At 47.6% G+C, this 21,979-nt stretch overlaps 1 protein-coding gene across 3 annotated transcripts in view; it reads right to left on the bottom strand.

The window, feature by feature from the left end:
• Window positions 1-2,820: 2,820 nt before the first annotated feature.
• Window positions 2,821-21,979, bottom strand: part of HHAT (hedgehog acyltransferase) — a 299,112-nt gene continuing 279,953 nt past the window's right edge. For all 3 annotated transcript variants that reach the window (XM_047077282.1, XM_047077283.1, XM_047077284.1), the window contains one exon: window positions 2,821-3,086. In XM_047077282.1, coding sequence (XP_046933238.1) covers window positions 2,995-3,086 — 92 coding nt within the window. In that variant the 3' untranslated portion in view covers window positions 2,821-2,994. The remainder of the gene's footprint in view (window positions 3,087-21,979) is intronic.

Here is a 21,979-nt window from a genome sequence, read left to right as displayed (position 1 = left end):
CTCTCTCTCTCTCTCTCTCTCAAAATAATAAACATAAAATAAAACAAGACAAAAAACAAAATAACTTCCCTGAAAAAGGGCCTCGGATTTCTCAATGCCCACTGAGAAAGGCCAGCACCATCAAGATGATCTGGTTTCTCAACAGTTGGTCCTACTGGATGTATATGTTCTGGTACATTTGTTAGAAAGCAAACTCATTACGATTAATTTCTTATACTGGTCTACAATTATGTTACTATTTTAAATAAGCAAGTGAGCAGTCTCAGTTTTTTTAAGGGGAACACCGGTCCCGCTAAATTACTATCCTCCCAATACAGACATCATCGTATAATTGTATAGATGATGTATTTTCTTTCTATGCCTGCAGTCTTTAATAGAACAAAAGGTTTTCTCCTGTCACTTCAAACAAATTAATCTGAAGGAATAATAAAATACCTTTAAGTCTTCCTGTACAGTCCCAAATTAGTCAAAATGGCCACAAGTTGGCTGTCCTTCAGATGTCTTGCTTGCCTCCTTGGGGATCATCTTGGCAATCCCGCTTGGAGCGCTCTGGCTTGCCCAGGGCTAGGTTGAGGTCAGAGGATCCTGGGGCTAGAATTTACCTTGGGACATCGTCCAGTTGCTTTCCAGCCCCATGCCTGAAGTTGCCCAGGGCTGATGACTGTGGAAAGTGACATGTCACACACTCCTCAGCTGGAACTGCTCTGTCTTCTCAGAGATACTTCAAGAGTCTCATTTAAAGTAACTCCAAGATTTTACTTCACATGAATGAATAGAGACTTATTATGGTTTTCATATTATACTTGGAGAACAGCAAGAGTTTGTTAAAATAAGAAAACAATGGTCCTAGAAAATCTACATGTTGGTTAACTGGGCCTCAAATAATGTACTAATTCTTGAGAACCACTCTAAATCATGTGATAGTTTAAAAGAAATTCAGGCTTATTACTTTCAAATATATTCACTGATTCTTCTAATACAGTTGAGTGAATGAATAAGCCTGTTTGTTTTTACATCAATGGTGTCTCTGAAGCGTTCAAAATTCTTTGTATTGTTTATACACATACGTACATTAAGACAATTGCCTACAATCATCTTCACATTCCTGTGTTTCCTTAGCCAGCCCTTTCCTTCCATGTGAACTTCAGCCAAACTCCCTGCAGCTGACCACAGTTCCTGAACTAGTATTGGTCCCTGATGTACTGTAATCATTTGAGTGCTCACTCTTCCCAGCACCTTGGAACCACCTGCCTGGGCCTCCTTCTCACTTACCAAGTTGGTTGCTGAGGCCACTGCTACAGGCCCGCCTGCCCCTCTGGGTCTGTTCCTTGAAGGAGCCAACACCGGGTGTGCCCACTCCACACCATCCACCCTACAACTGCTCTTCCAGGCAGAAGGGCTAGGAAGAACGATGTCAGCAAGATGGCTGGTCCTGCAGTCTAGGAGTATCTCGTGGAGTTCAAACTACGGCCAGGACACAAGGACCACAGTAGACAACAAATGCGAGATATGTGGCCAGACCAGGTCCAAGGGAACCTTTCATTCAATGACAATTTAATTCAGGTGTTTGAGATATATACTAAGTTTGCCCATGACGAGGTACACTATGTATTGAAACCTCAAAGCTTCTTTACCACTTAGCACCTGCCCTCTCAAAAGAAAACCAAGAACCAAAACCTCCAAAGTCAAACAGACATATTCAGAATTATCTACCACTTGGGTCAGTGGCCTGTCATCACTTTCCAAAAAAATGAATAATTGAGACTTACGTGTTTCGATTTTAAGCATTTTCCTCAAAAAATAATTCAAGGGGCGCCTGGGTGGCGCAGTCAGTTAAGCATCCGACTTCAGCCAGGTCACGATCTCGCGGTCCGTGAGTTCGAGCCCCGCGTCAGGCTCTGGGCTGATGGCTCAGAGCCTGGAGTCTGTTTCCGATTCTGTGTCTCCCTCTCTCTCTGCCCCTCCCCCGTTCATGCTCTGTCTCTCTCTGTCCCAAAAAATAAATAAACGTTGAAAAAAAAAATTAAAAAAAAAATAATTCAAAATGATTCTACAACTATGTAAATTATCAATGTGATAGGAAAGGCTCCATTTTATTTGAAACAAAACAAAACAACGTGAACTACTGAGTGTAAACCACTGAGTAGGAAGATGACTGCTGGAGCTTACTTGCACGGAGAGGAGAAAAGACCACAGGATACCATGCTTACCCTTTGTCACTTACCAGATAGCACCTGTCTGTGGACACACTATCTCCTGGTTTCTTAATTCTGCTTCTATATTGGGAAATGAAGATTAACTGTCTGCTAGAGGAACTGCCATATTTATACTTCTCAGTAAATCTAGGGCACAAAGCATCCAAGTGTCAGTCACCTGGGTAGTGTTTAAAGAACTGGTCTTCTGTACTGACCCCTTGGAAACCAGAGGACATGTTGTATGTTCTTTGACTGGGTAACTAGAAACATGACATTGTCCCCGCCATGCTGGGGAACTGAAGTGTGAAACTCAGACCCCAGTGCTGGTTCTAGCGACCATACTGCGGACATAGGGAAGAGGTCATTTACATGTTACCAAAATGTTTCAGAAGGATGCTCAGTGGAGAACAGGCCTTATCACTATCAGGATTTCTGTGCTCTAATCGAGAAACGTCTATTGCATGTAATTCTTGGTAAAGTAGAAAGAACCCAAAGGGCCACTGGGCCTGGGTTCTAGACCACAACGTCACCATGTGCAGCTGAGCAAGATTCTCCTGCTCTGGACCCCTGCTTACTCAGCAGGAAAATGATGGGGGAGATGAGCTCCCCAAAGTTAGAAGCCTCTCTGGTTGTCAATTTTCTATGAGAGCTCCAGCTTCCAGTCTTGGAGTGAGGTAACTTCAACAAAAGATGAACAGATCAAGCACTGGTCCCTCGGAGGTTATCTGGTGTGCGAGGTCAGGGTGAAGCACCATTTGCTCGGAGGCCAGCAGTAAGGGCTGGCATGGGCCAGGCAGCTTTAGTCCACCAAGTATGTCTGGGACCAGGCAATGCCCACATGGGAGTAGCAGTACAGGAATCCCAGGACAGAGAGTGTCACATACGGCCAGCCTGCAGGGGGAGGGCAGAGATGGAAGAGCAGTTAGAAATGCCTGGGGTGGGACCTCCCATGGGTGCAAACTCTCCCCCTTTGGGGAAGGCAACCCAAGAAACACAGGCCTCGGTTGACACATTTAGACACACACCTCCCAGAAAGTGTGCTCTAACTGGAACACCAACAACCCGAACCCTACATTCCCACTGGGGTCAGCATAAAATGAAGAGTACACTATCTCAAATGGGAGTTATATTTAGAAATAGAACAAGCTTTTAAAGAATACCTATTTAGAAAACTAAAGCATTTAATAATCAAAAAAGAAGAAAAGTCCACAAGACCCACAGTAAATCTCAAAATATAGATTGGCCGTCATATTGAATTGAGTGCCATCTGTAAGCACACAGAAGGGAGAGCCTAAATTAAACATTTGCTTTCAAAACTCAAAGCTTTTAGTGGTTCCTTCTATAAGTACTTGTCTTAGAATATCTGATGTTCTTTTCTTTCCTCTTCTCCTCCTCCTTTCCCTCCTCCTCCTCAATTAACAGCCCTTTCTGCTGAGTACTTGTCACTTAATCATCTCCATGGCTTCTACATGTTTCACTTACTCAAATATTTCTTGGGTGCTCTGGAGATCCAGAGGTGCTATGGAAGGTACCAGATGCCAAAACAGGTGATCCCACTCCAGCTCAGGAAAGAGACACACACACTACTGGGATTTATGAGCCATGCACTGTGTGCTAGATAATGATGTATACAGAGCACATTTCAACTGGGCCGTGTGGGGTGAGCAAGAGTGTGGTAGATGGAAAGGGACAGAGATAAGCTGCCAGAGAGACTGCCAGAAGTGTATCACAGGCCACCCCAGGAACATGGATCATGGGTTTGTGGCTCCTGCTTGGGGAGGGGCAGGCAGGGTAAGGACAGAAGTAGGGAGGCTGCAGGGGGAGCCCCAGATGGTCTTGCTACTCTACAGGCTCTCTTCCTACCATGTCAACAGTCAGCTGCTTATTAGTATTAATAAAAGTTCAATTAATATAGCACAGTGGTTAAATGTGCAAACTCTGAAGTAAAATTAAACATCAGTTCAAATCTTGGCTCTGTTACTTGCCATCTGCGTGACCTTGAGCAACTTAATGAGTCTCAAATGTAAAACTAAAAGGATAGAGCAACTTTATTAAGAGTCTTTATAAGATGCCATGAACTTGATTGCCTCCCCCTGCCAATTCATATGTTGAAGCCCTAACTCCCAGCGTGTATTTGGAGGTGGGGCTTTTGGGAGGTAAATGGGTTGAGGTCAGATCATGAGGGTGGGACCAGGATGGGATTAGTGCCCTTATAAGAAGAGACACCAAGTCAGGGCGCCTGGGTGGCTCAGTCGATTGAGCGTCCGACTTCAGCTTGGGTCATGATCTCACAGTCTGAGTTCGAGCCCCGTGTCGGGCTCTGTGCTGACAGCTCAGAGCCCGGGGCCTGTTTCAGATTCTGTGTCTCCCTCTCTCTCTGACCCTCTCCCGTTCATGCTCTGTCTCTCTCTGTCTCAAAAATAAATAAACGTTAAAAAAAATTAAAAAAAAAAAAAAAGAAGAGACACCAAGAGCTTGGCTTCTCTGTCTGCCATATAATGGCACAGTTAGAAGGTGACTATATAGAAGTCAGGAAGATGGTCTTCTCCAGGAACCAAATCAGCTGGCACCTTGATCTTGGACTTCTCCAGTCTCTGGAACTATAAGAAATAAAGTCTCTTGTTTAAGCCACCCAGTCCATGGTATTTTGTTATAATGCCCCGAGTTGACTTAAGACATAAGGAAGGAAGGTGTGAAATGATGTAAAGGCCCGCATGGTGCCTGGTCTACGGTGGGCACTAAGGAAAGGTGGCAATAATGCTGGAGAGAGGGCGCAGAAGTCTTTCTCCACCAAAATTCGAGTGACAACAGAGAGGCCCAGCTCCGGTCTTCCTCTGAACTCATTTCAAACTTGCCTCCTTAGACTAGCTTGGCACCAGAATTCTCCCAGGCCCTCAAGGCAAGACAAGCGAGGGGAGCAGAGGACTCACAAAAGCCTGGCTCTAGGACCAGCCCTACAGTCCTACCTACTGTCTGCTACTCAGCCAGTGTATTTGTTTCCTGTGGCTGCTGGAACAAACGACCACAAACTTAGTGGCTTCAAACAACAGACATTTATTCTCTCATACTTCTAGATGCTAGAAGTCTGAAATCAAGGTGTTGCAGGCCATCTCTCTCTAAAGGTTCTAAGGGAACTGCTCCCTTACCTCTTCCAGCTTTCGATGACGCCAGACATTCCTTGGCTTATGGCAACACACCTTCAATCTCCGTCTCTGTCTTCACGTGTCCTTCTTTCCTATGTACCTCTGTGTCCTCTATTCTTATAAGGAAGCCGGTCATTGGATTTAGGGCCCACTCTAAATCCAGGATGACTTCTTCTCAAGACACTCAACTAGTTACATCAGCAAAACCCCTATTTCCGAAATGAAGTCACATTCTGAAGTTCCAGATGGACATGAATTTGGGGGGCACTATTCAGCCCAGTAGAGCCAAGTACGTTTTCAAACTTCAAAGTGGACCCATCCTGCCTGGAGGCCCTCTGATCTCTTACCTCTGTGGCCCAGACACAGATGCCAGGAGTCCTGTCAACATCTGCTCCTCAGTGGGCTCAGGGAGCAGAAATCAGGGAGGGGGCTTTGGGCACAGAAAGCAGTCCCAGACTTCAGCTGTGTTTAGGGTGACACATTGGCAGGTGTTTGGTAAACACAGAACCCGAAGGCTGGCTATGGAGGTGGGAGAATGGGGATGTTTTACTTACACAAAGCTGGGCCTGAGACATTGGACAGCTGTGTCCAGCCCCATGGCCACAAAGCTTTCACATCCCCGTGAAAGCTTCCGGCCAGCACACAGAACTGGAAGGAAGAACAGCCCTAACGCTGCCCAGAAGTGAGGCGTACACGTATTCAGTTTGGACCACAGCTGGGCTGTGAAAATTCCCTCTACCATTAACTGTATGTCATTTGCAGAGGCAGGCAGACAGCAGTTAGGAGACTTGTAATCCTGACTCTCCTACGAGACCCTAGGAGGGCTTCCGTTTCTCCATCTACACAATGGGAAATCAAAGATAAACAGAAGCACATGAAATAAAATAAGATCACAGATTTGACAGTGCTTTTAAAAAGTGTTTCAAGGGGCACCTGGGTGGGTCAGCTAGTTAGGCATCAGACTCTTGATTTCAGCTCAGGTCATGATTTCAAGGTTTGTGGGATCAAGCCCCACATCAGGAGCTACACTGACAACGTGGAGCCCGCTCGGGACCCTCTCTCGCCCTCTCTCTCTGTTTCTCCCCCGATCACACGTGCACACGCTTGTGCGTGCTCTCTCCCTCTCTCTCAAAATAAACATTTAAAAGATAAATAAAAAGCGTTTCAAAAATGCAAAGAATTACTACAGAACCATCTGAGAAGTCTACATGTACAGTGTATGAAGCAGTTACGAATACATAGCTTTCTGGCCTTTTTAACATGAGTGTTCCTACAGATAGTAACCCCAGTGTATACTGGATGGCAGCCAAAGACCCCTTACCTTTTCCTGACCTCAGGAGCAAGATATGTGATGGTAAGGAAAAGACAGATTCCACAAGTCACCCTTCCACAGCCTTCAACCAGCGTTTCATGAGCATTTTCTGTGTTTCTGGTCCTCTCCTAGACATCAGACATCAACATCACCCTCTGTGGGGTGCCTGTAGGCACAGGGTCTTTGACTGTGGCAGCTGCTAACGAAGCACTGATGTGATCCAAGTGTGGGGGGGTTGCTTAGGGAAGAGCCTCCTCTTTATCAGGGCTCAGATGATCACAGAATAAGACACTGGGATGGGCTGGCATTCTGGCAACGTTCAACGTTTGCTATGATGCAGTCATCCAGGCTTGTCATCCGTTAACAAAAAAGATGGTGTCAACAAGGGTTCTTCCCTGACAAATGAACACAGACCTCACCCTGCAGCCCTCACTACCCCTGGCCCTTCCCCACTCTGTGTTCTCCTTCCAGGCTCTCCTTTCTCACCAGGATTTCCGATCTACAGCGTCCGGTCAACTCCCATACCCCCACATCCCCAACCCTGCGCGTGCGCACGCAGACATACAGACCCACACACGCGCACACGTTCCATTAACGTAGCTCATAAAGCCTGGTGGAAAGTATGATATTAGTCAAAGGAAAAGATCCTTCTTAAGACAGTACTTTAAGGCCAAGCCCCCTGCACACTCAGCATATTCATGGCTAAGCTCCCAGACTCAGTGATATGTCCCAGTGGGCTTTTGATACCTGGACCTGTTAAGATCGAAACAGCTGAACAGTTTTAGCAGATGACACCTAAGCAGCACTGGACATATCACAAACAGGAATCCAGCAAGCCAGACGACAGTTGCAAAAGATTGGGTAATATAGTTAATAGGGCATATTACTTGACAGATAATGCACATAAGTAGGATATACAGCACAACAGATTCAATTAAGAAGATCAATGTAGATGGTATAATAGATGGAGTTAACAGGATGGAGGTGGTTGGATCATATTGTTAATAGGACACTGGTGAGTTGTATAATAACTACATCTAATGAGAATAGGTAGGACACAGAGGGAAATGTCTATAGCTAAAAGAAAGCAAGCAGTGTAATTTTACTTGAGGTTATTATGGCTGAGCAATTTTCTGAGCAATTACATCAGTCTGAAAAGACTGGAAAGGCCGAGGCTCAGAACAGTGAAGGAAAAGACCATCATCATGCAGGGCCGTGACAAGTCAAAGAATATATCAGATTGGTTTTCTGGAAAGTGATGGGATAATCAGAACAAGAAGTCTAATGAACACCTTTGTTTAAAAGGTAACGTTGTAAAATGATTGCAGCCACCGTGGAAAACAGTAGGGAGGTTCCTGAAAAATTAAACACAGAGGGGCGCCTGGGTGGCTCAGTCGGTTAAGCGTCTGACTTCAGCTCAGGTCATGATCTTGTGGTTCACGGGTTCGAGCCCCTCATCAAGCTCTGCACTGACAGCTAGGAGCCTGGAGCCTGCTTCGGATTCTAGGTCTCCCTCTCTCTCTGCCCCTCCCCTGCTCATGCTCTGTCTCTGTCTCAAAAATAAATAAAAACATTAAAAAAAAATTAAACACAGAATTATCACATACATACCCAAGAGAATTCAAAGAACCAGCAGAGAGATTTGTGCACCAGTGTTCACACTAGCATTACGTACAATAACCAAAAGGTGGAAACAACCCAAGTGTCCCCTCACAGACGAATAAACAAGATGTTGTCTGTACATATAGTGGAATGTTAGCCTTAACAAGGAAACCCTGTCATAGGCTACAACATGGATGAACCCTGAAGACATTATGCTAAATGAAATAAGCCAGACACGAAAGGACAAATACTATACACGAGGGACCTAGAGGATTCAGATTCCTAGAGACCAAAAGTAGAATGGAAGTGGCTAGGAACTAGGGGACTTACTGGAGTTATTGTTTCATGGTGCAAGAGCTTCCGTTTTGCAAGATTATAACAGTTCTGGAGACAGACAGCGGTGATGGCTGCACAGCAACGTGAATGTGCTTGATACCGGTGAACTGTTCACTTAAAAACGGCCAAAATGCTGAATTTTATGTTATACATAATTTACCACAGTAGACAATTCTATGCTGAAAGAAGCCATTGACAAAATAATACATACCATATCATTCCATTTATGTAAAACGAAAATTGATTTGGAGTAACAAAAAGCTCCTTAGTGGTTGCCGGGGGGCTAGGAGAGAGGGAGGGACAGATTACAAAGGGAGCACTAGGAATCTTTGAGGATGATGAAAACGTTTTGCATCTTGATTACGGGAATGTTTTCAAGGGTATATATAACTGAAAAAGACCTTAAATGGTACTTTACTATGCAGATGATTTCTCAATCTCAAAGTTGTAAAAAAATTTTCAAAAATGAAAAAAAAAAATTTTAAGATAACACTGGAACATTACCGAATCACAGACTTGCAGTTTTCTGCTGCTAGGCCATATACGCCCTAAGGTATTCAAACAAAAGATGCAGATGCAAGAACAATTCACTTTTGAGATGACGGTGGTCTGCAATCCTTCAACTCCCTAGGGGCAGGAGGACAGGCTGCATGGAGGACCGAGCAGTGGGCTCCCCTAATCATGCTCTCTTCCACTGGGCCCTCTGAGTGGGAGGAGAATGCTAAGAGCTTTTACTTAACTATGCGGACACACTCAGCAGCTGAATCAGCACAAATCCCTATCCCAGGGAAGAAATCAATCCTTCCTAATGGGAGAGGAGTTAATTGAGTCGCTGAATTGTGTATGAGCTATCAATTACCCCATCAAAGGCTCACTCAGCTGTCAGTTTGGGCAACACTCCTAAGCCTGTGACCACCATCTTGGCTTTAACAGGGCTTTTTCAAAGGCCACATCCTACTGCTAACTGTTTTTATTATTTATTTATTTATTTACTTACTTACTTACTTTTAATGTTTATTTATTTTTGACAGAAAGAAGAGAGAGAGAGAGAGAGAGCGCGCGCGCGCGCGAGCATGAGTGGGGGAGGGGCAGAGAAGAAGGGAGACACAGAAGCCAAAGCAGGCTCCAGGCTCTGAGCTGTCAGCACAGAGCCCGACACAGGGCTTGAACTCACAGACTGCGAGATCATGACCTGAGCCAAAGTCGGACGCTCAACGACTGAGCCACCCAGGCACCCCATGCTAACAGTTTTTAGAAGAAAATGGCTGGTGACCAGCGCATGAACAAACTTTGCAGGGAAGGCTTTTTCCTGCCCTTGCTCCCAGTCCCCCAGCACCATAGTCTCTGTCATTGTGTGAGTAGTTTATAAAGAATATGCAATCTACTACACAGTTTACAAAGAATATACAGTCTTGTGAATCCTTACAACACTCCAAGATAGAAATCATTAACCTATACTAATATTCTTGCTTGAAGCCACAGTGCCTCAAAAGGGCCCAGAGTCCACATCCCAAGTCCAGAATGTCAGGCTGAATCCTATTTTGAGAAAAGTCCGAAGGATTTCGGCCTGTCCTTTTATTTTTATCTATAATTATCTGTCATTAACAATGAACAATGCCCTAGCTTCCTCCTTCTATCCACCCAGGCAAGTTCTCTAGCCAGAGGCTCTGACGCCCTGTTGTCCATTGACTTTCTTGCTCATCCACCACTCAGTTGTCACCTTGCTGGGTTAAGGAACACTCTCAGCTTGGCATGAGGATCCCTAGAGCTGAATAGATGGACTCCCTTTCTGGTCCCATGGAGCACCAATGTCAGTGACTCAAAACCATTCATTCTAAGAGAGAGGAGGTTCTCATTATTCTGGAGAGCCACTGGGCTACAAAGGAAACAAGTCTGACTCCCCAAACTCTCCTTGGTTGAAACCTAAGCCTGCAAACGTGAAGGATGTATTATGATTATTAAATGCCACCAACACATCCAACCATATCCCTGCGGATGCAGGCGCATATGTAAGAGCCCACATTGCCATCCTGGTGAAGACAGATAGGAGGCTGATGAATTTCAACCTCCACACAGCCTTTGTGAATGGGTAGGCTCAAAGAAGGATATCCAATGGGGAAATGGAATCAAGAGGTGATTCCAGGAGACACTGCAGAAGACAGAGTCATACGACTTGGTGACTGATGGATTTGGGAAACAAAGAATAGACTCGCTCTCACTGACACTGAGCACTGCCTCACATGGGACACTCAGGGTGGACATTCAGCTAGTACACCTCAGAGAGATTCTACCTAACATTAACAGGCTGATTCACTACCCTGCTAGTCAGTAAAAGCCATGGTCCCAGCTGTTCCCTCATGACCGTTCTCTAATAACACATCAAAAGAGGTAAACACCTGGTAAACACATGTGCTCCAGGCACATGGCTGCCGTCTCTTTGGATTGACTGGTCTGTGCCCATGCCTTACACTTGTTAGATATTTTGAACACCAGCTCCCTACCCTGTACATTGGTGACATCTATTCCAAGGCCAGCAGAGGTGAAGTGTTTCTCCCCTTAGAGAGCTAGCTTGGGCAGCCAACTCTGGTCCGAGGGTGCCGGCTTGGGGTCTGAGAAGGACCAGTGTCCCTGCGCCCTGGGGCTCTCTGCACCACCCTGCCAGCCTCACTGCTGTCATTTCATTCATTATTCACAATCACTTCACATGCCGTTGCCTTTGTTAAAAGAGCTAGGTCCTGACAGCCTTTATTTTTAACAATATTCAGGCCTGATGGGGGGGGTGGGGAATGATGAGGCGCCTGGGTAGCTTTATTTAAATCTCATTTACTCCAGTAGTCCCAGACCAGAGATCATGCGGAGCCATTCATCAAACAGTCCTGGCCTGGAGACCTTCCTTAACAGCTCAATTTAGGGCTGGAACCTTAATAAGGCTATAGGGCAGGAGCCTTTTCCCATCAGAGGGCTACCTTATCGAGGGATACACAGCAAGAGCAAAGCTGCCCAGGCTTCGAAGCCTGTGAACTGCCGGGTCTGTTTTCAAACCCATGGGGATAGGGACGGAAGGGCTGAGGAACAGGCTCTGGCCACGTTAGGGTTAAATAACAATTTCTTACCTCCATATAGTTTACACACCTGGGTCTCGAACCCAGGTTTCGAGGCCTTAGTGTTTTTCCAAAAAAGGCTCCGCTGCTTCTTTCACATCCTTTCATGAGAAAGGAGGACTGGATGGTTCTTATCTGTTCATGAAACTAAAGCACAAAATCCTAGGGCACTGGTTTTCTAACGTGAGCCCACGTCAGCACCTGGAGAACACCTTAAAAGAGAATACACGGCTCTGATCCAGGGGGCCTGCGGTGGGCCTGAGATTTGCATTTCTAACGCACTCCCAGGTGAGGTGGATGCTGCTGGTCCAAGAGCCACATTTTGGAAACCATTGTTCTAGAGGCCACTGTTCTGAGGGAAAAACTTTGTACTAACAGAGTTGTTCATAAACTGGGCTCAGAGGAGAACAGAGGAGACAGACAGTTATGGAGCTTTATGTTATCAGGTACCTTGCTGGGCGCACTCCACATTCTCACAGCCTCCTTACCGGGCAGGTATTATTAGCCCCACTTTGTAGAAAAAGGAAACTGAGGCTCAGAGAAGTAAAGTAAGTTTCCCAAGGTGTAAGAGCTAGTTGGTCATCATGCCAAAGTGAGACTTAGGGCTGTGTGACTCCAACTCCACTTGGCCACCTAAGCTCCCAAAGCCATAACCTGGGCCACATGACGGAAAAGGCCCACACCGGGCGCTGGCCTCCTGGTCTGGTCCCTCTCCGTAAATTCTCTACTCCTGGTGCCTAAGGTAGCAGCAGGGAGGGAGAAGGAGCAGGGTTCTATTTTCCGGCATCATCCACCACTAAGTCACTAGGTCACACGTCTTCAGAAGCCGCAATCTCTCCGTTTTCGTCAATGGGGACAAAGAAAGCACTGATGAACATGTTTATCCTTCGTCTTGTTGAGAGCCTAACTTAGGTTGTATCCATTAAAGAGCATGTTCCCAGGGGCATTTCGGGGACTCTGTCGGTTAAGCTTTCAGCTCTTCATTTTGGCTCAGGTCACAAGCTCACGGTTTGTGGCTTCGAGCCCCACATCGGGCTCTATGTGGATAGCATGGAGCCTGCTTGGGATTCTCTCTCTCTCCCCCTCCCCTGCTCATACACTCTCGCGCTCTCTCAGATATAAACTTAAAAAAAAAAAAATTAAGAGCATGCTCCTAATGCCTGAGTGCCCTTTTATTAAAATTGTCAGAGCCACGGTTATTTGGCCTCTGTCACGGGCTGAGCCTCCACGAAGTATCTAGCAGGGAGATGCAGAGGAAGGGGTAGCTCCAAACCCCCTCCAGGAGCTTCCTGACCAAGAGCTGTTTGCCAGGCGCCGTGTGCACCTTTTAACCGGCACAAACAGCGGTCATTAATAAATCACGTTGTTCATGGTCAATTTCACATCCTGATGCAGCCAACCTAGGCTGCATTTTTCATCCTTTCCTACCTCCCAGTACAAGCCTGGCGGGCAGAAGCTTACTGAAGCACTCACTTCCATAAAATAAAATCATTTCATGTGAAATTGAGGAAGCAGGGGAACAAGCCAAAGCCACTTTTTCTTACTCTGACAGCGTAAGTAGATGGCAGTGCTGAGAAAACGCATATTTTCCCTCTCTGGGCCAAATGGGTGAGGACTTGCTTCCCAGAAAACTGTCCCTGCAGTTGGTGCCGCCGTCCCAACTCCCACCACTGGGACCAGCGGCTGCACAATCAGAACACGCTTCCCAGCTGTTTCTCTTCCTTAACCTGTGTTTCTAATACAGTCTAATTAAGGCTGTTGCTCATCGTTAATTCATGGCCACACTATGTAACACGGCGGACATGGCCTAACAAAGGAGCGCTCATGAAAGGCACTTCCCTCAAACAAAAGGATGTGCACAGGGCGGATCAGGCTCCCAGTCACACAGCCTGGACAACCACTCACCCACAATGGTGTTTATGAGGCACCTACTGTGTGCCTGGCATTGAGACAGGCCACCTTGCTCCTTGTCATATGAGCAGCATGTGCCTTCATCTGAGGTCTGTGAGCAGGTGCCCCTGAAGGCTTAGCGTGCCACCCGGGGTCCCGAACACTTCACCTGACCCTCCAGTCTTGGTTCCTCAGCTCCGTCAGCCAAATGTACATATACGGAGACCCGCGGATAAAAGCGGAGACAAGATTCTCAAACAACCGCAGACGCTAGGAGGATGGGCTGCCACAAGTAAGTTGAAATGTCACTATGATAAAACAGCTGAGCCTCATGGTTTTTGTTTTCTAATCCAGCTATGCAAATATGGGATGGAGGAGGCCCGGGAGCACCTCACGGGAGCAGGGGCTGACGCACCTGGCAATGTTTCCGTGGGAACACGAAGACTCTGGAGAAGACAGCTGCCTGCGCATATATAAAAGTCTACCCCTAGAAGAGGTCTGAGGAGACATCTGCACACCTCGGAGGGTAGAGCTGTGGGGAGGGGGAGACTCTCTGGGGGGCAGAGGCACACTTTGGCAGTGGGAGCCCCCAACCCCACAGAAGCTCAGGAGACAGCGGGCTTCTTCCTGTAGGGAATGCAGCAGAGGCAGACAAGGAGGCCCGGGCACAACGGAGGAGATGCCTCTTTCACACCAGAAGCAGAACCAGGTCTGAGAGTCCATGAGTCTGCTTCTCTCTTCCCAGGGCACTAGGACCAGGGTGCACATGGTACACGGGCAGCGGGTAACAATGAGACGGGACAAACACAGATACAGTTGTGGATGTCTGAGTCCTCATTCACAAGACTCCCAAGTCCCTGCTATAGGTGATTAAAAATAAAAGTTGTTGCAAAACCCCTGAATGATCTGAAGGCCGTTGACAGGTACGCCTGGGAGAAGAGGCCCCCGGCATCTACTGGCCATGAACATCTAGACTTTGCCAAGGGACAGCAGGGCAGGAAGTCACTCCAGTCATACCCAGTCTCCTACCACCCCCAAATGAATGTACCAGAGAGAGCTGGAAAGGACGAGAAAGCGATGCCTACACCATATGAATATCTGAAAGATGATGTCAGTGATGTGTCTGACATGCTCTTTTCCAAAAGCAGTTGTTACATAAAGGGCTGCAAATTACTTGACTTATATTTCTCAGCAAAAACAGAAGAATAAAAGCAGGGCCTCAGAGGTAGTGGTGGCTGCTCTTCCCGGAGCTCTCAGCAGGGGCAGCGGGCTGAACTCCCCACCAGCCCCTCGGGAAGAGGAAGGAACCATCCGTCTGCCTGTCAGCGATGGTCTTGCTCTCACCTGCTGCTCCCACTTGCTGCGTCTGCGGAATCTATTTTGCTCACCTCCGTGCTGAGGAATGGGTGGGTTTGAGCACTGCAGGTATCAGGGACCAAAGAGGCCGTCTGTGCCCCATCTTCCAGCGCCGCTGCTTGACCCAGCGGCCACCCCCACCCTCTGCCCTGCTCCTGCAACCTGGCACAGGCAGGCCGCCTGCGTCTGGGGTGCAGTGGGGGGCAATGGAGCAGACCACAGACCTGGCCTCATTCGTGCCGACTTGAACCACCTGAGCTGCCTGGGGCCTTCCTGAGAAGGGACTTGGCAGAAGCACAAAACAGCTCTGAGATTAGTTCAGAAAAACACGGCTCCAACATTTACAAGTGGGATTTTGAAAAGGCCTCTCACTTCCTAGGTGTCAGTGTAAGGAGAGGTGTGGGAAACAGGTAAGCATGGGCAGGCTCAGGGGATACTCTGGCAGCAGCAGGGTCCATGTGACACCGTCCAGCCAGCTGGCCTGAGAGCAGGAACCAGCTTGTTTGTCCCGCAGCAGCTGGGACAGTCGCTCAGAGCAGCTCAGTGCTCAGGTGGTCCCGGGCACCAGGAGAAGGCAGCACAAGGAGAGGCCGACTGTAGCCTCAGGACTGGGTCCTTCTCTGTCAAAGAAGCATCAGTGCTTCCCAGGGATGATGCAAGGGCTCTATTTAGGGGAGGGAAAGGAACACAAAAGACCCCCCAGGACTCCCCCATCAAACCCACACGTGCTGGAGCCCCTGGGTTCTGCCAAGGGCAAGCAGAGAGGCACAGAGCTGCCCTGCACCACAGCTACTCCTCCCCTGCAGGAGCATGGGGCAAACACAGACACCTGGCCCAAGACGGCAGCCAGAGTCAGTGTCACATGGCAGGCGGGGGGCTAGCGACGGGGATGTGTGTGCAACTGGAGGGTGAGAGAAAGCCACATGCACGTGCAGGTAGATTCCAGTGAGGCTGGCCAGCTCCAGGCACCATGTGTCACAGGAGACACTGCCACACAGAAGCCACATCAAGGCAGGTCTAGAAGGGCTCCAGAGCATGGGCATGCTGATAAGTCAGAGTTTAGTCTGGAAAGAGACCACAAGATCACATGCAAAGGGAATCAGACTTATTGTGTCCCTCTGGAAGACAGAACTGGACCACAGACTGAACTTACAGGAGGTAGATTCTGGCCGCCATTGAAAGGAGCAAGTACCAGGCAGCGCCTCCCCCACAAGGCGGGCATCCCGGGCTCCCATCCCTGTTGGCATCAGGCAGAGTCCCCAAAGATGTGTCTTGGGGACGGCAGTCTCTGATGGGAGTGGGACTAGAGGCCCCAGGTAATTTCCACCTCCCAGACATTACAATCCTATGAAATTCCAGCTCTCAAACCATCCTGCCCTCCCCCACACTCCAGGAAATGTACAGACAAAGGCTGAGGTCAGACTAAAAGCCCCTGTGTCAGGAGCAGGGGAGGAGGGACGTCCTGTCTGTACTGGAAACAGAAGGCCATGTCGCAACAAGCTGTGGAAATGTTACAAGATACAGCAGTTTTTAGTGAAGTGCTTATGAGGATATTTACCTGATGTAGAAAGTGACTCAGACACTTTTTTGGACTTGGGTTACAGAAAAAGACATTTTTGTGCCTTAAAGATCCTGTTCTGAAGGAATACCGTGTTCCCCCTCAGGCTCCCAACTCTGGCTGATGGCCTTGATGGCGGGTCTGTGTGGGACCGTGGGCAGTACTGACAGAGGCTCTGGGCCCACACCCAGATCTGTCCCCCGCCCCCTGCCAAGGGTCCCTTCCGGCAACCCTGCTCTCCTAGGCAGCCTGCAGGTCCTGACCCTGTCCAGCCTTTGCAGAGAGCGAGTTCACAGGGGATGCTCACAGGGAAGCTCTCATCCTCACCTGTCAACTGCTCGGAATCAAACCCCTCGAACCAGTCTTCTCCAGGGGCAGAGAACACAGAGCTGCTGCAGAGGGGCTGAGAGGCAAGTCCGACGCAGCCCAGGTTCCCCAGGGATGTTAGGAATCAACGTGAGCAGCAGCAAGCGTGAAGGTGTTCACACCCTTCCCTGCCTCCTCTGGGCCTCCTGTTGTGCCAGCAGGAGGGTCAGGGAGGCTGGGATCCTGCAGGAAATGGCCGCCATGCTCTCTCCTCCTGGTAGTCTTTACATGGGGTTAACTGTCAGCTGCCAGCAGCCACAGATTCTGGCTTGGTTTTGTTTGTGACCTCAGAGCACAATATTTACACTCTGGACTCCTTGTGGAGTTCCCAGATGCTCCCTCGGTGAGGGTCAACTCAGGGCGTGGAACCAGGCCCCAGTGTGCTTTCTCGGATTCTTCTACAGTGACAGGGCAAATGTCTACCAGACCGCCCCAGGGCTCGTGTCTGGACTTCCCCCATCGGGCCAGTGTCATCCACCCAGTTCTTCCTCACTGGGTCCCAGCAACAAAGCTTGAGGTGGCTGGAAGAAGGAACTGTGACAGCCCCTCTCACCATGGCTGTTGGTGCCATCTCTGATGACATCTTGAGGGCAGTGCTGACCAAGCCTGCTGGCACCTTTCACTTCACAGAGCCTCCCACCCCATTTTCTTAGGGCTGCTGGGTGTTCCATTTGGGAAGATTTGGCTCCGTGCTTGCAGTAAAAGCTGAGAAGGATCTGATCTGAAGAAAAACTCATCTTTGTGACTCATCATTCACAACACTTATTGAACTCCTACTCCATACAGGGCGCTGGGCTAAGTGCCGGGATACCAGAGAGATTGAAAGGCTAGCTTGAAGTTAAGGAGACTGGAATTGGGTGTAAAATAACCTCAGAGTGTCTCCTGATGTAGATGAATGAATGAATGAATGAATGAATGAATGAATGAGCGAGCCAGCATTCATTCAACATTAAGCATGTTCTCATGTGCTGGACATAATGTCAAGGGCTGGGGAAAATGGGCTAGGAAAGTCTGGCCCCTGACCTGACAGAGGGATAATGGGGGAGGTATGTGTGCGGCAGGACTCAGACCACTGACAGCCAGTGTAGAGAACGCAGGAGCTAAGGAACATAGACTGTGTCTGGTCACTACCAGCCTGGCAGAGCTATTCCGCTCTCTAGACCATCTTTCGGTGGTTCCCAGCCTCTAGGTACACCCCCCGCCCTCAATGGAAGAAGGCCTGCCCAGCAGTAAGACTGTCCATGTCACATGCCCCCAGCAGGCACCAGGTTCTGCCTTCCATAGCAGCTCACTGTTTCACTGTTTCTGGATCTCTGTGAAGTGAAGAAACCAAAACAAACGTCTTTATTACTGGCATCACAATCCCTGCAAGGAGTTCACACAGCCAGCCAGGCAGGAAAGGCTGTACACTTCTGTTTTCCCTCTACAGACCCCCCAGCTGGAGAGCTAGGGGCAAGGTTGTGTTTGCTTTGATTTCCTCTCCCTCCCCCACACCTCTGCTCCTTCCCCTTCATCTCTCCCTGGCCTCCTCCCACCTACCCACTGCACATTTAATATGGATTGCTGGGGCAGGCAAGGCTCTGCTCCCTTAGCCTTCTCTCATGGAAATCTCCTAGGGTGGCTGAGCCGCTGCTATGAATCTAACCTCTGTTCCAGGGACTTCCCCCAGCTTTTGACTATGAGGTCGTCCTTCAGTTCTGAGCCAATCATGACAGATGAAAGCAAGAATCACGTTAATTTGCCTCAGCCACACCGGTAACGGGCCTCAGGGCCAGGTTCAGGGCAGTTGTGAAGCTCCCATCTCCTGACTGACCCCCTGGCTCCTTCTTTGAGTGTCCCTTGCTACCAACAAAGCCCTGGGCCTAGAGGCCACCAGCTGCAAGCCCAACTTTGCCTGCTTTCTAACCTGAAGCCAGATTCTCTATGCTTCTCTCCAGGATGGGCCACACCCCATCACTAAGCTTGTTTTGCTCCCCAATTCTGAGCTGTTTCTACCGGCACAGAGGAGGAGGGGAAGAAGGGCTCCTTCCAGTTTCTAGTTCTTGTCAGTATCCCTCCAGCAGCAGAAGGCAGCTGTAGCTCCAGAGCTCAGCTTCTATTGACATGTTCAGGTTCAGTAGGCCTTGCCTCCCTGGAGGTCTGAGAACCAGCCACGTAGCACCCCCTAGTTTGAGGTTCAAGCATAAGCCAAAGGGCCAGGATACTGTTATCCAGGGTTTCCCAACATGGTATTTAATCAGTAAAATTTCACACAGTGGATTATCTCCTTTTTCTCTTTACGACTTTGTAATATGAGAATATGTAAAACAAAAACAAAACCAAAGCCCTCCTGGACAAACTAGAGAAGGAAGGTGCTGTGAAGCAACAAGTTAATAAAGGACAGGCTTGCCCAGTGCCCACATATGCCTAGCTCATTTCCCTACCATCCCCATCACCCTTCAAGGACAGAAGGATTCAACAGCTTGTCTAAATTAGTACCTACACAGGGATATCCAGCTGATATAGGAGATAAAGAGATGAGAGCTTCCAAATGTTCTCACGAAGGGTTTGAGTCAAAACCGAATCCCCTTAAATGTGTTTATGGTAGGCTAAATTCCAAAGCTGCAAATAAAAGACCCTTGTATTATGTTTGCCCTTTTATTAAAAACAAAAAATAAGAGCATGCGTGCCCCCTTTGTTAAACCCAAGAATGCACCTGTAGTCCAACCCTTTTAATGGAACCTTTAAAAATAAAATTTTATATGGTACTTGTCTTTCTCTGCCTGACTTATTTTGCTTAGAATACACTCTAGATCCATCCATGTCATTGCAAATGCCAAGATTTCCTTCTTTTTTATGGCTGCATAATGTTCCATTGTACATATGTATATATGTGTATATATGCATACACACACACGTATAATACACCACATCTTCTTTACTCATTCATCTGTCGATGAACATTTGGGCTCTTTCCATAATTTGGCTATTGTAGATAATGCTGCTGTAAACACCGGGGTGCATGTGTCCCTTTGGTCTGTATTTTTGTATCCTCTGGGTAAATACCTAGTAGTGCAACTGCTGAAACTAATATTATACTGCATGTTAACTCACTGGAATTTGAATAAAAACGTTGTAAAAATAAGTTAAAGTAAGTTTTAATTTTCTTTTCTTTTAGGAGAAAGTGTACAGCAAAGGAGAGGGGCCGAGGGAAAGAGAGAGAATCCCAATCAGGCCCTGCACCATCAGCATGCAGCCTGATTCGGGGCTTGATCCCATAAACTGTGAGAGCCTGAGCTGAAACCTAGAGCCGGGACACTTAACTGGCTCAGCCACCCAAGCGCCCCTAAAATTACATTTTTAAAAATCCTATTTCACCACTTTCTCTAGGATGAGGAACCACAAAGCAGAAAGGAACAGTATTGCCTGTCCTCACAGCTGGGGCCAGTTTCAGGAGCAGAACACTCAGCCCCAGAAAAGAGCACTCGCCCTGCACTCAGGGATCCTGAGTTCCACCACTTGTTAGCTACATACACTAACTCCTCTGAAACTCTGGTTTTCTCTAAAGCTAGGATCATCAATCCCTATTCAACAAAATCATGAGGAGTGGACTGCTCAGCTCCCCATTCATTCAGCAGGATGCCTGTGAGTAGGGCAAAATTCTGAGTAGGGCAAGAATGTACTCAGGCATCTCACAACTCTAGGTCTTTTTCAAAAAAGGTTTCCTCGTGCCTAAAACAGGCCACTGAACAAGCCCACTTTTGCTTGTAGAGATACAGAAACACAAAACCTGAATGGACTATTTTGTTGTTTCTAACCCCAAACTGGCTGCCATTTAAACTTACCATCCTTCCAGCAGGGCTGGTTGTCAGTAGTGCGACTTCTGTACCAACGGCTTACAACCCCATGCCAACATTCTGACGCTCTGCTTTCCCATTCCCCAGAAGCTAGAGAAGCTGGTTGACACCACAGATGACAGGTCAAGACCTTTCACGACTGGACCCCATGTGGCCACTGCCAGAGACACCATAGAACCTGAAGCAGCCACCTCTCAGAGACGGTGTGGATGGCTCCAAGCAGCCCATCCTCCCAAATGGAAAAATGCTGCACTACCCGTACCCCCACTATCTGAGGGTCATATCTCCACACAAAGGTGTACATGGCCATGGCGAGGTTTGCCTCCGGCACCGCCAATCATTGCTGTATTCAGTTCCATGCTGGAACCACCTCGGGGTGACCCACTCAGGCCTACCTAAATTACTCTTTGGAAAAAAATTACCCTTTGGGAACTGATGTGGGTCCATGCCTCATTTCATAAATCCTTTTGCAATTATGCTGTGGCACAGACCCCTGAAAACGAGTCTACGTTCCTGACCTTACTTAGACATGCGAGAAAAAGGGCTCCTGTGTATGCTATGTGGTCAGAGGGTACCCAGAGTGTGATTCCAAACACTAGCTGCAGACAGCCATATATTTGAGGGTAATCCCTAAGTATTACATACTAGAGTTGAATATATAGCCAAATATATGCTAAATATCCCTTCTGCCCTCCTCAAGTAGTTAGCTGAAGCCAAGATTATACAGTTGGGCTGATTCTGAGGATTTGAATTGCCAAAAGCTGTTTTCATATACACCAATTGGGTTATTTAACACAAAATTCAACAGTACTGGATGTCTGAGTCTGAATAAATTATAGAATCATTATGCTGGGAATGGTCTGTTTTTAAAAGGCTCAATTCTGGTGTCACTTTAACTGAACCACAAATTCCCTGAACATTTCTGCACACAGGCATATTAATTCAAACATTCGTAATACAACCCATCTTTGCACTTTGCATAATGCATGTTCAGACCTCTGTGAAATTTTACAATTAGTCCTGCATTTTTTATTAACACATGTGCAATACGTACAGCCACTATTTGTTCTTTATAGAACAAATAAACCCTCGCCTGGGGGGGAAACTGCTGGAGAATGCATATGGTGTCGTGCATAATCAATCAGCTTGTGGGGCTTTAACACTAAATGTACATGGATTTAGAGTTTTGGGATAATAACCAAATAGCACTGAATAAGCAGACTGGATACTGAGGACAAGACTGTAAACCTCTACCGATGAGTAATGAACCCAGAGCAGTGCAAA

The sequence above is a fragment of the Lynx rufus genome, unplaced genomic scaffold (assembly GCF_022079265.1).
Source record: "Lynx rufus isolate CCGP_SWC_20201006 ecotype Redwood Valley unplaced genomic scaffold, mLynRuf1.p SCAF_15, whole genome shotgun sequence".
In the NCBI taxonomy this organism is placed as follows: Eukaryota; Metazoa; Chordata; class Mammalia; order Carnivora; family Felidae; genus Lynx; species Lynx rufus.
The sequence above is the reverse complement of the archived record's forward strand: the minus strand, read 5'-3'. Positions and strand labels throughout refer to the sequence as shown.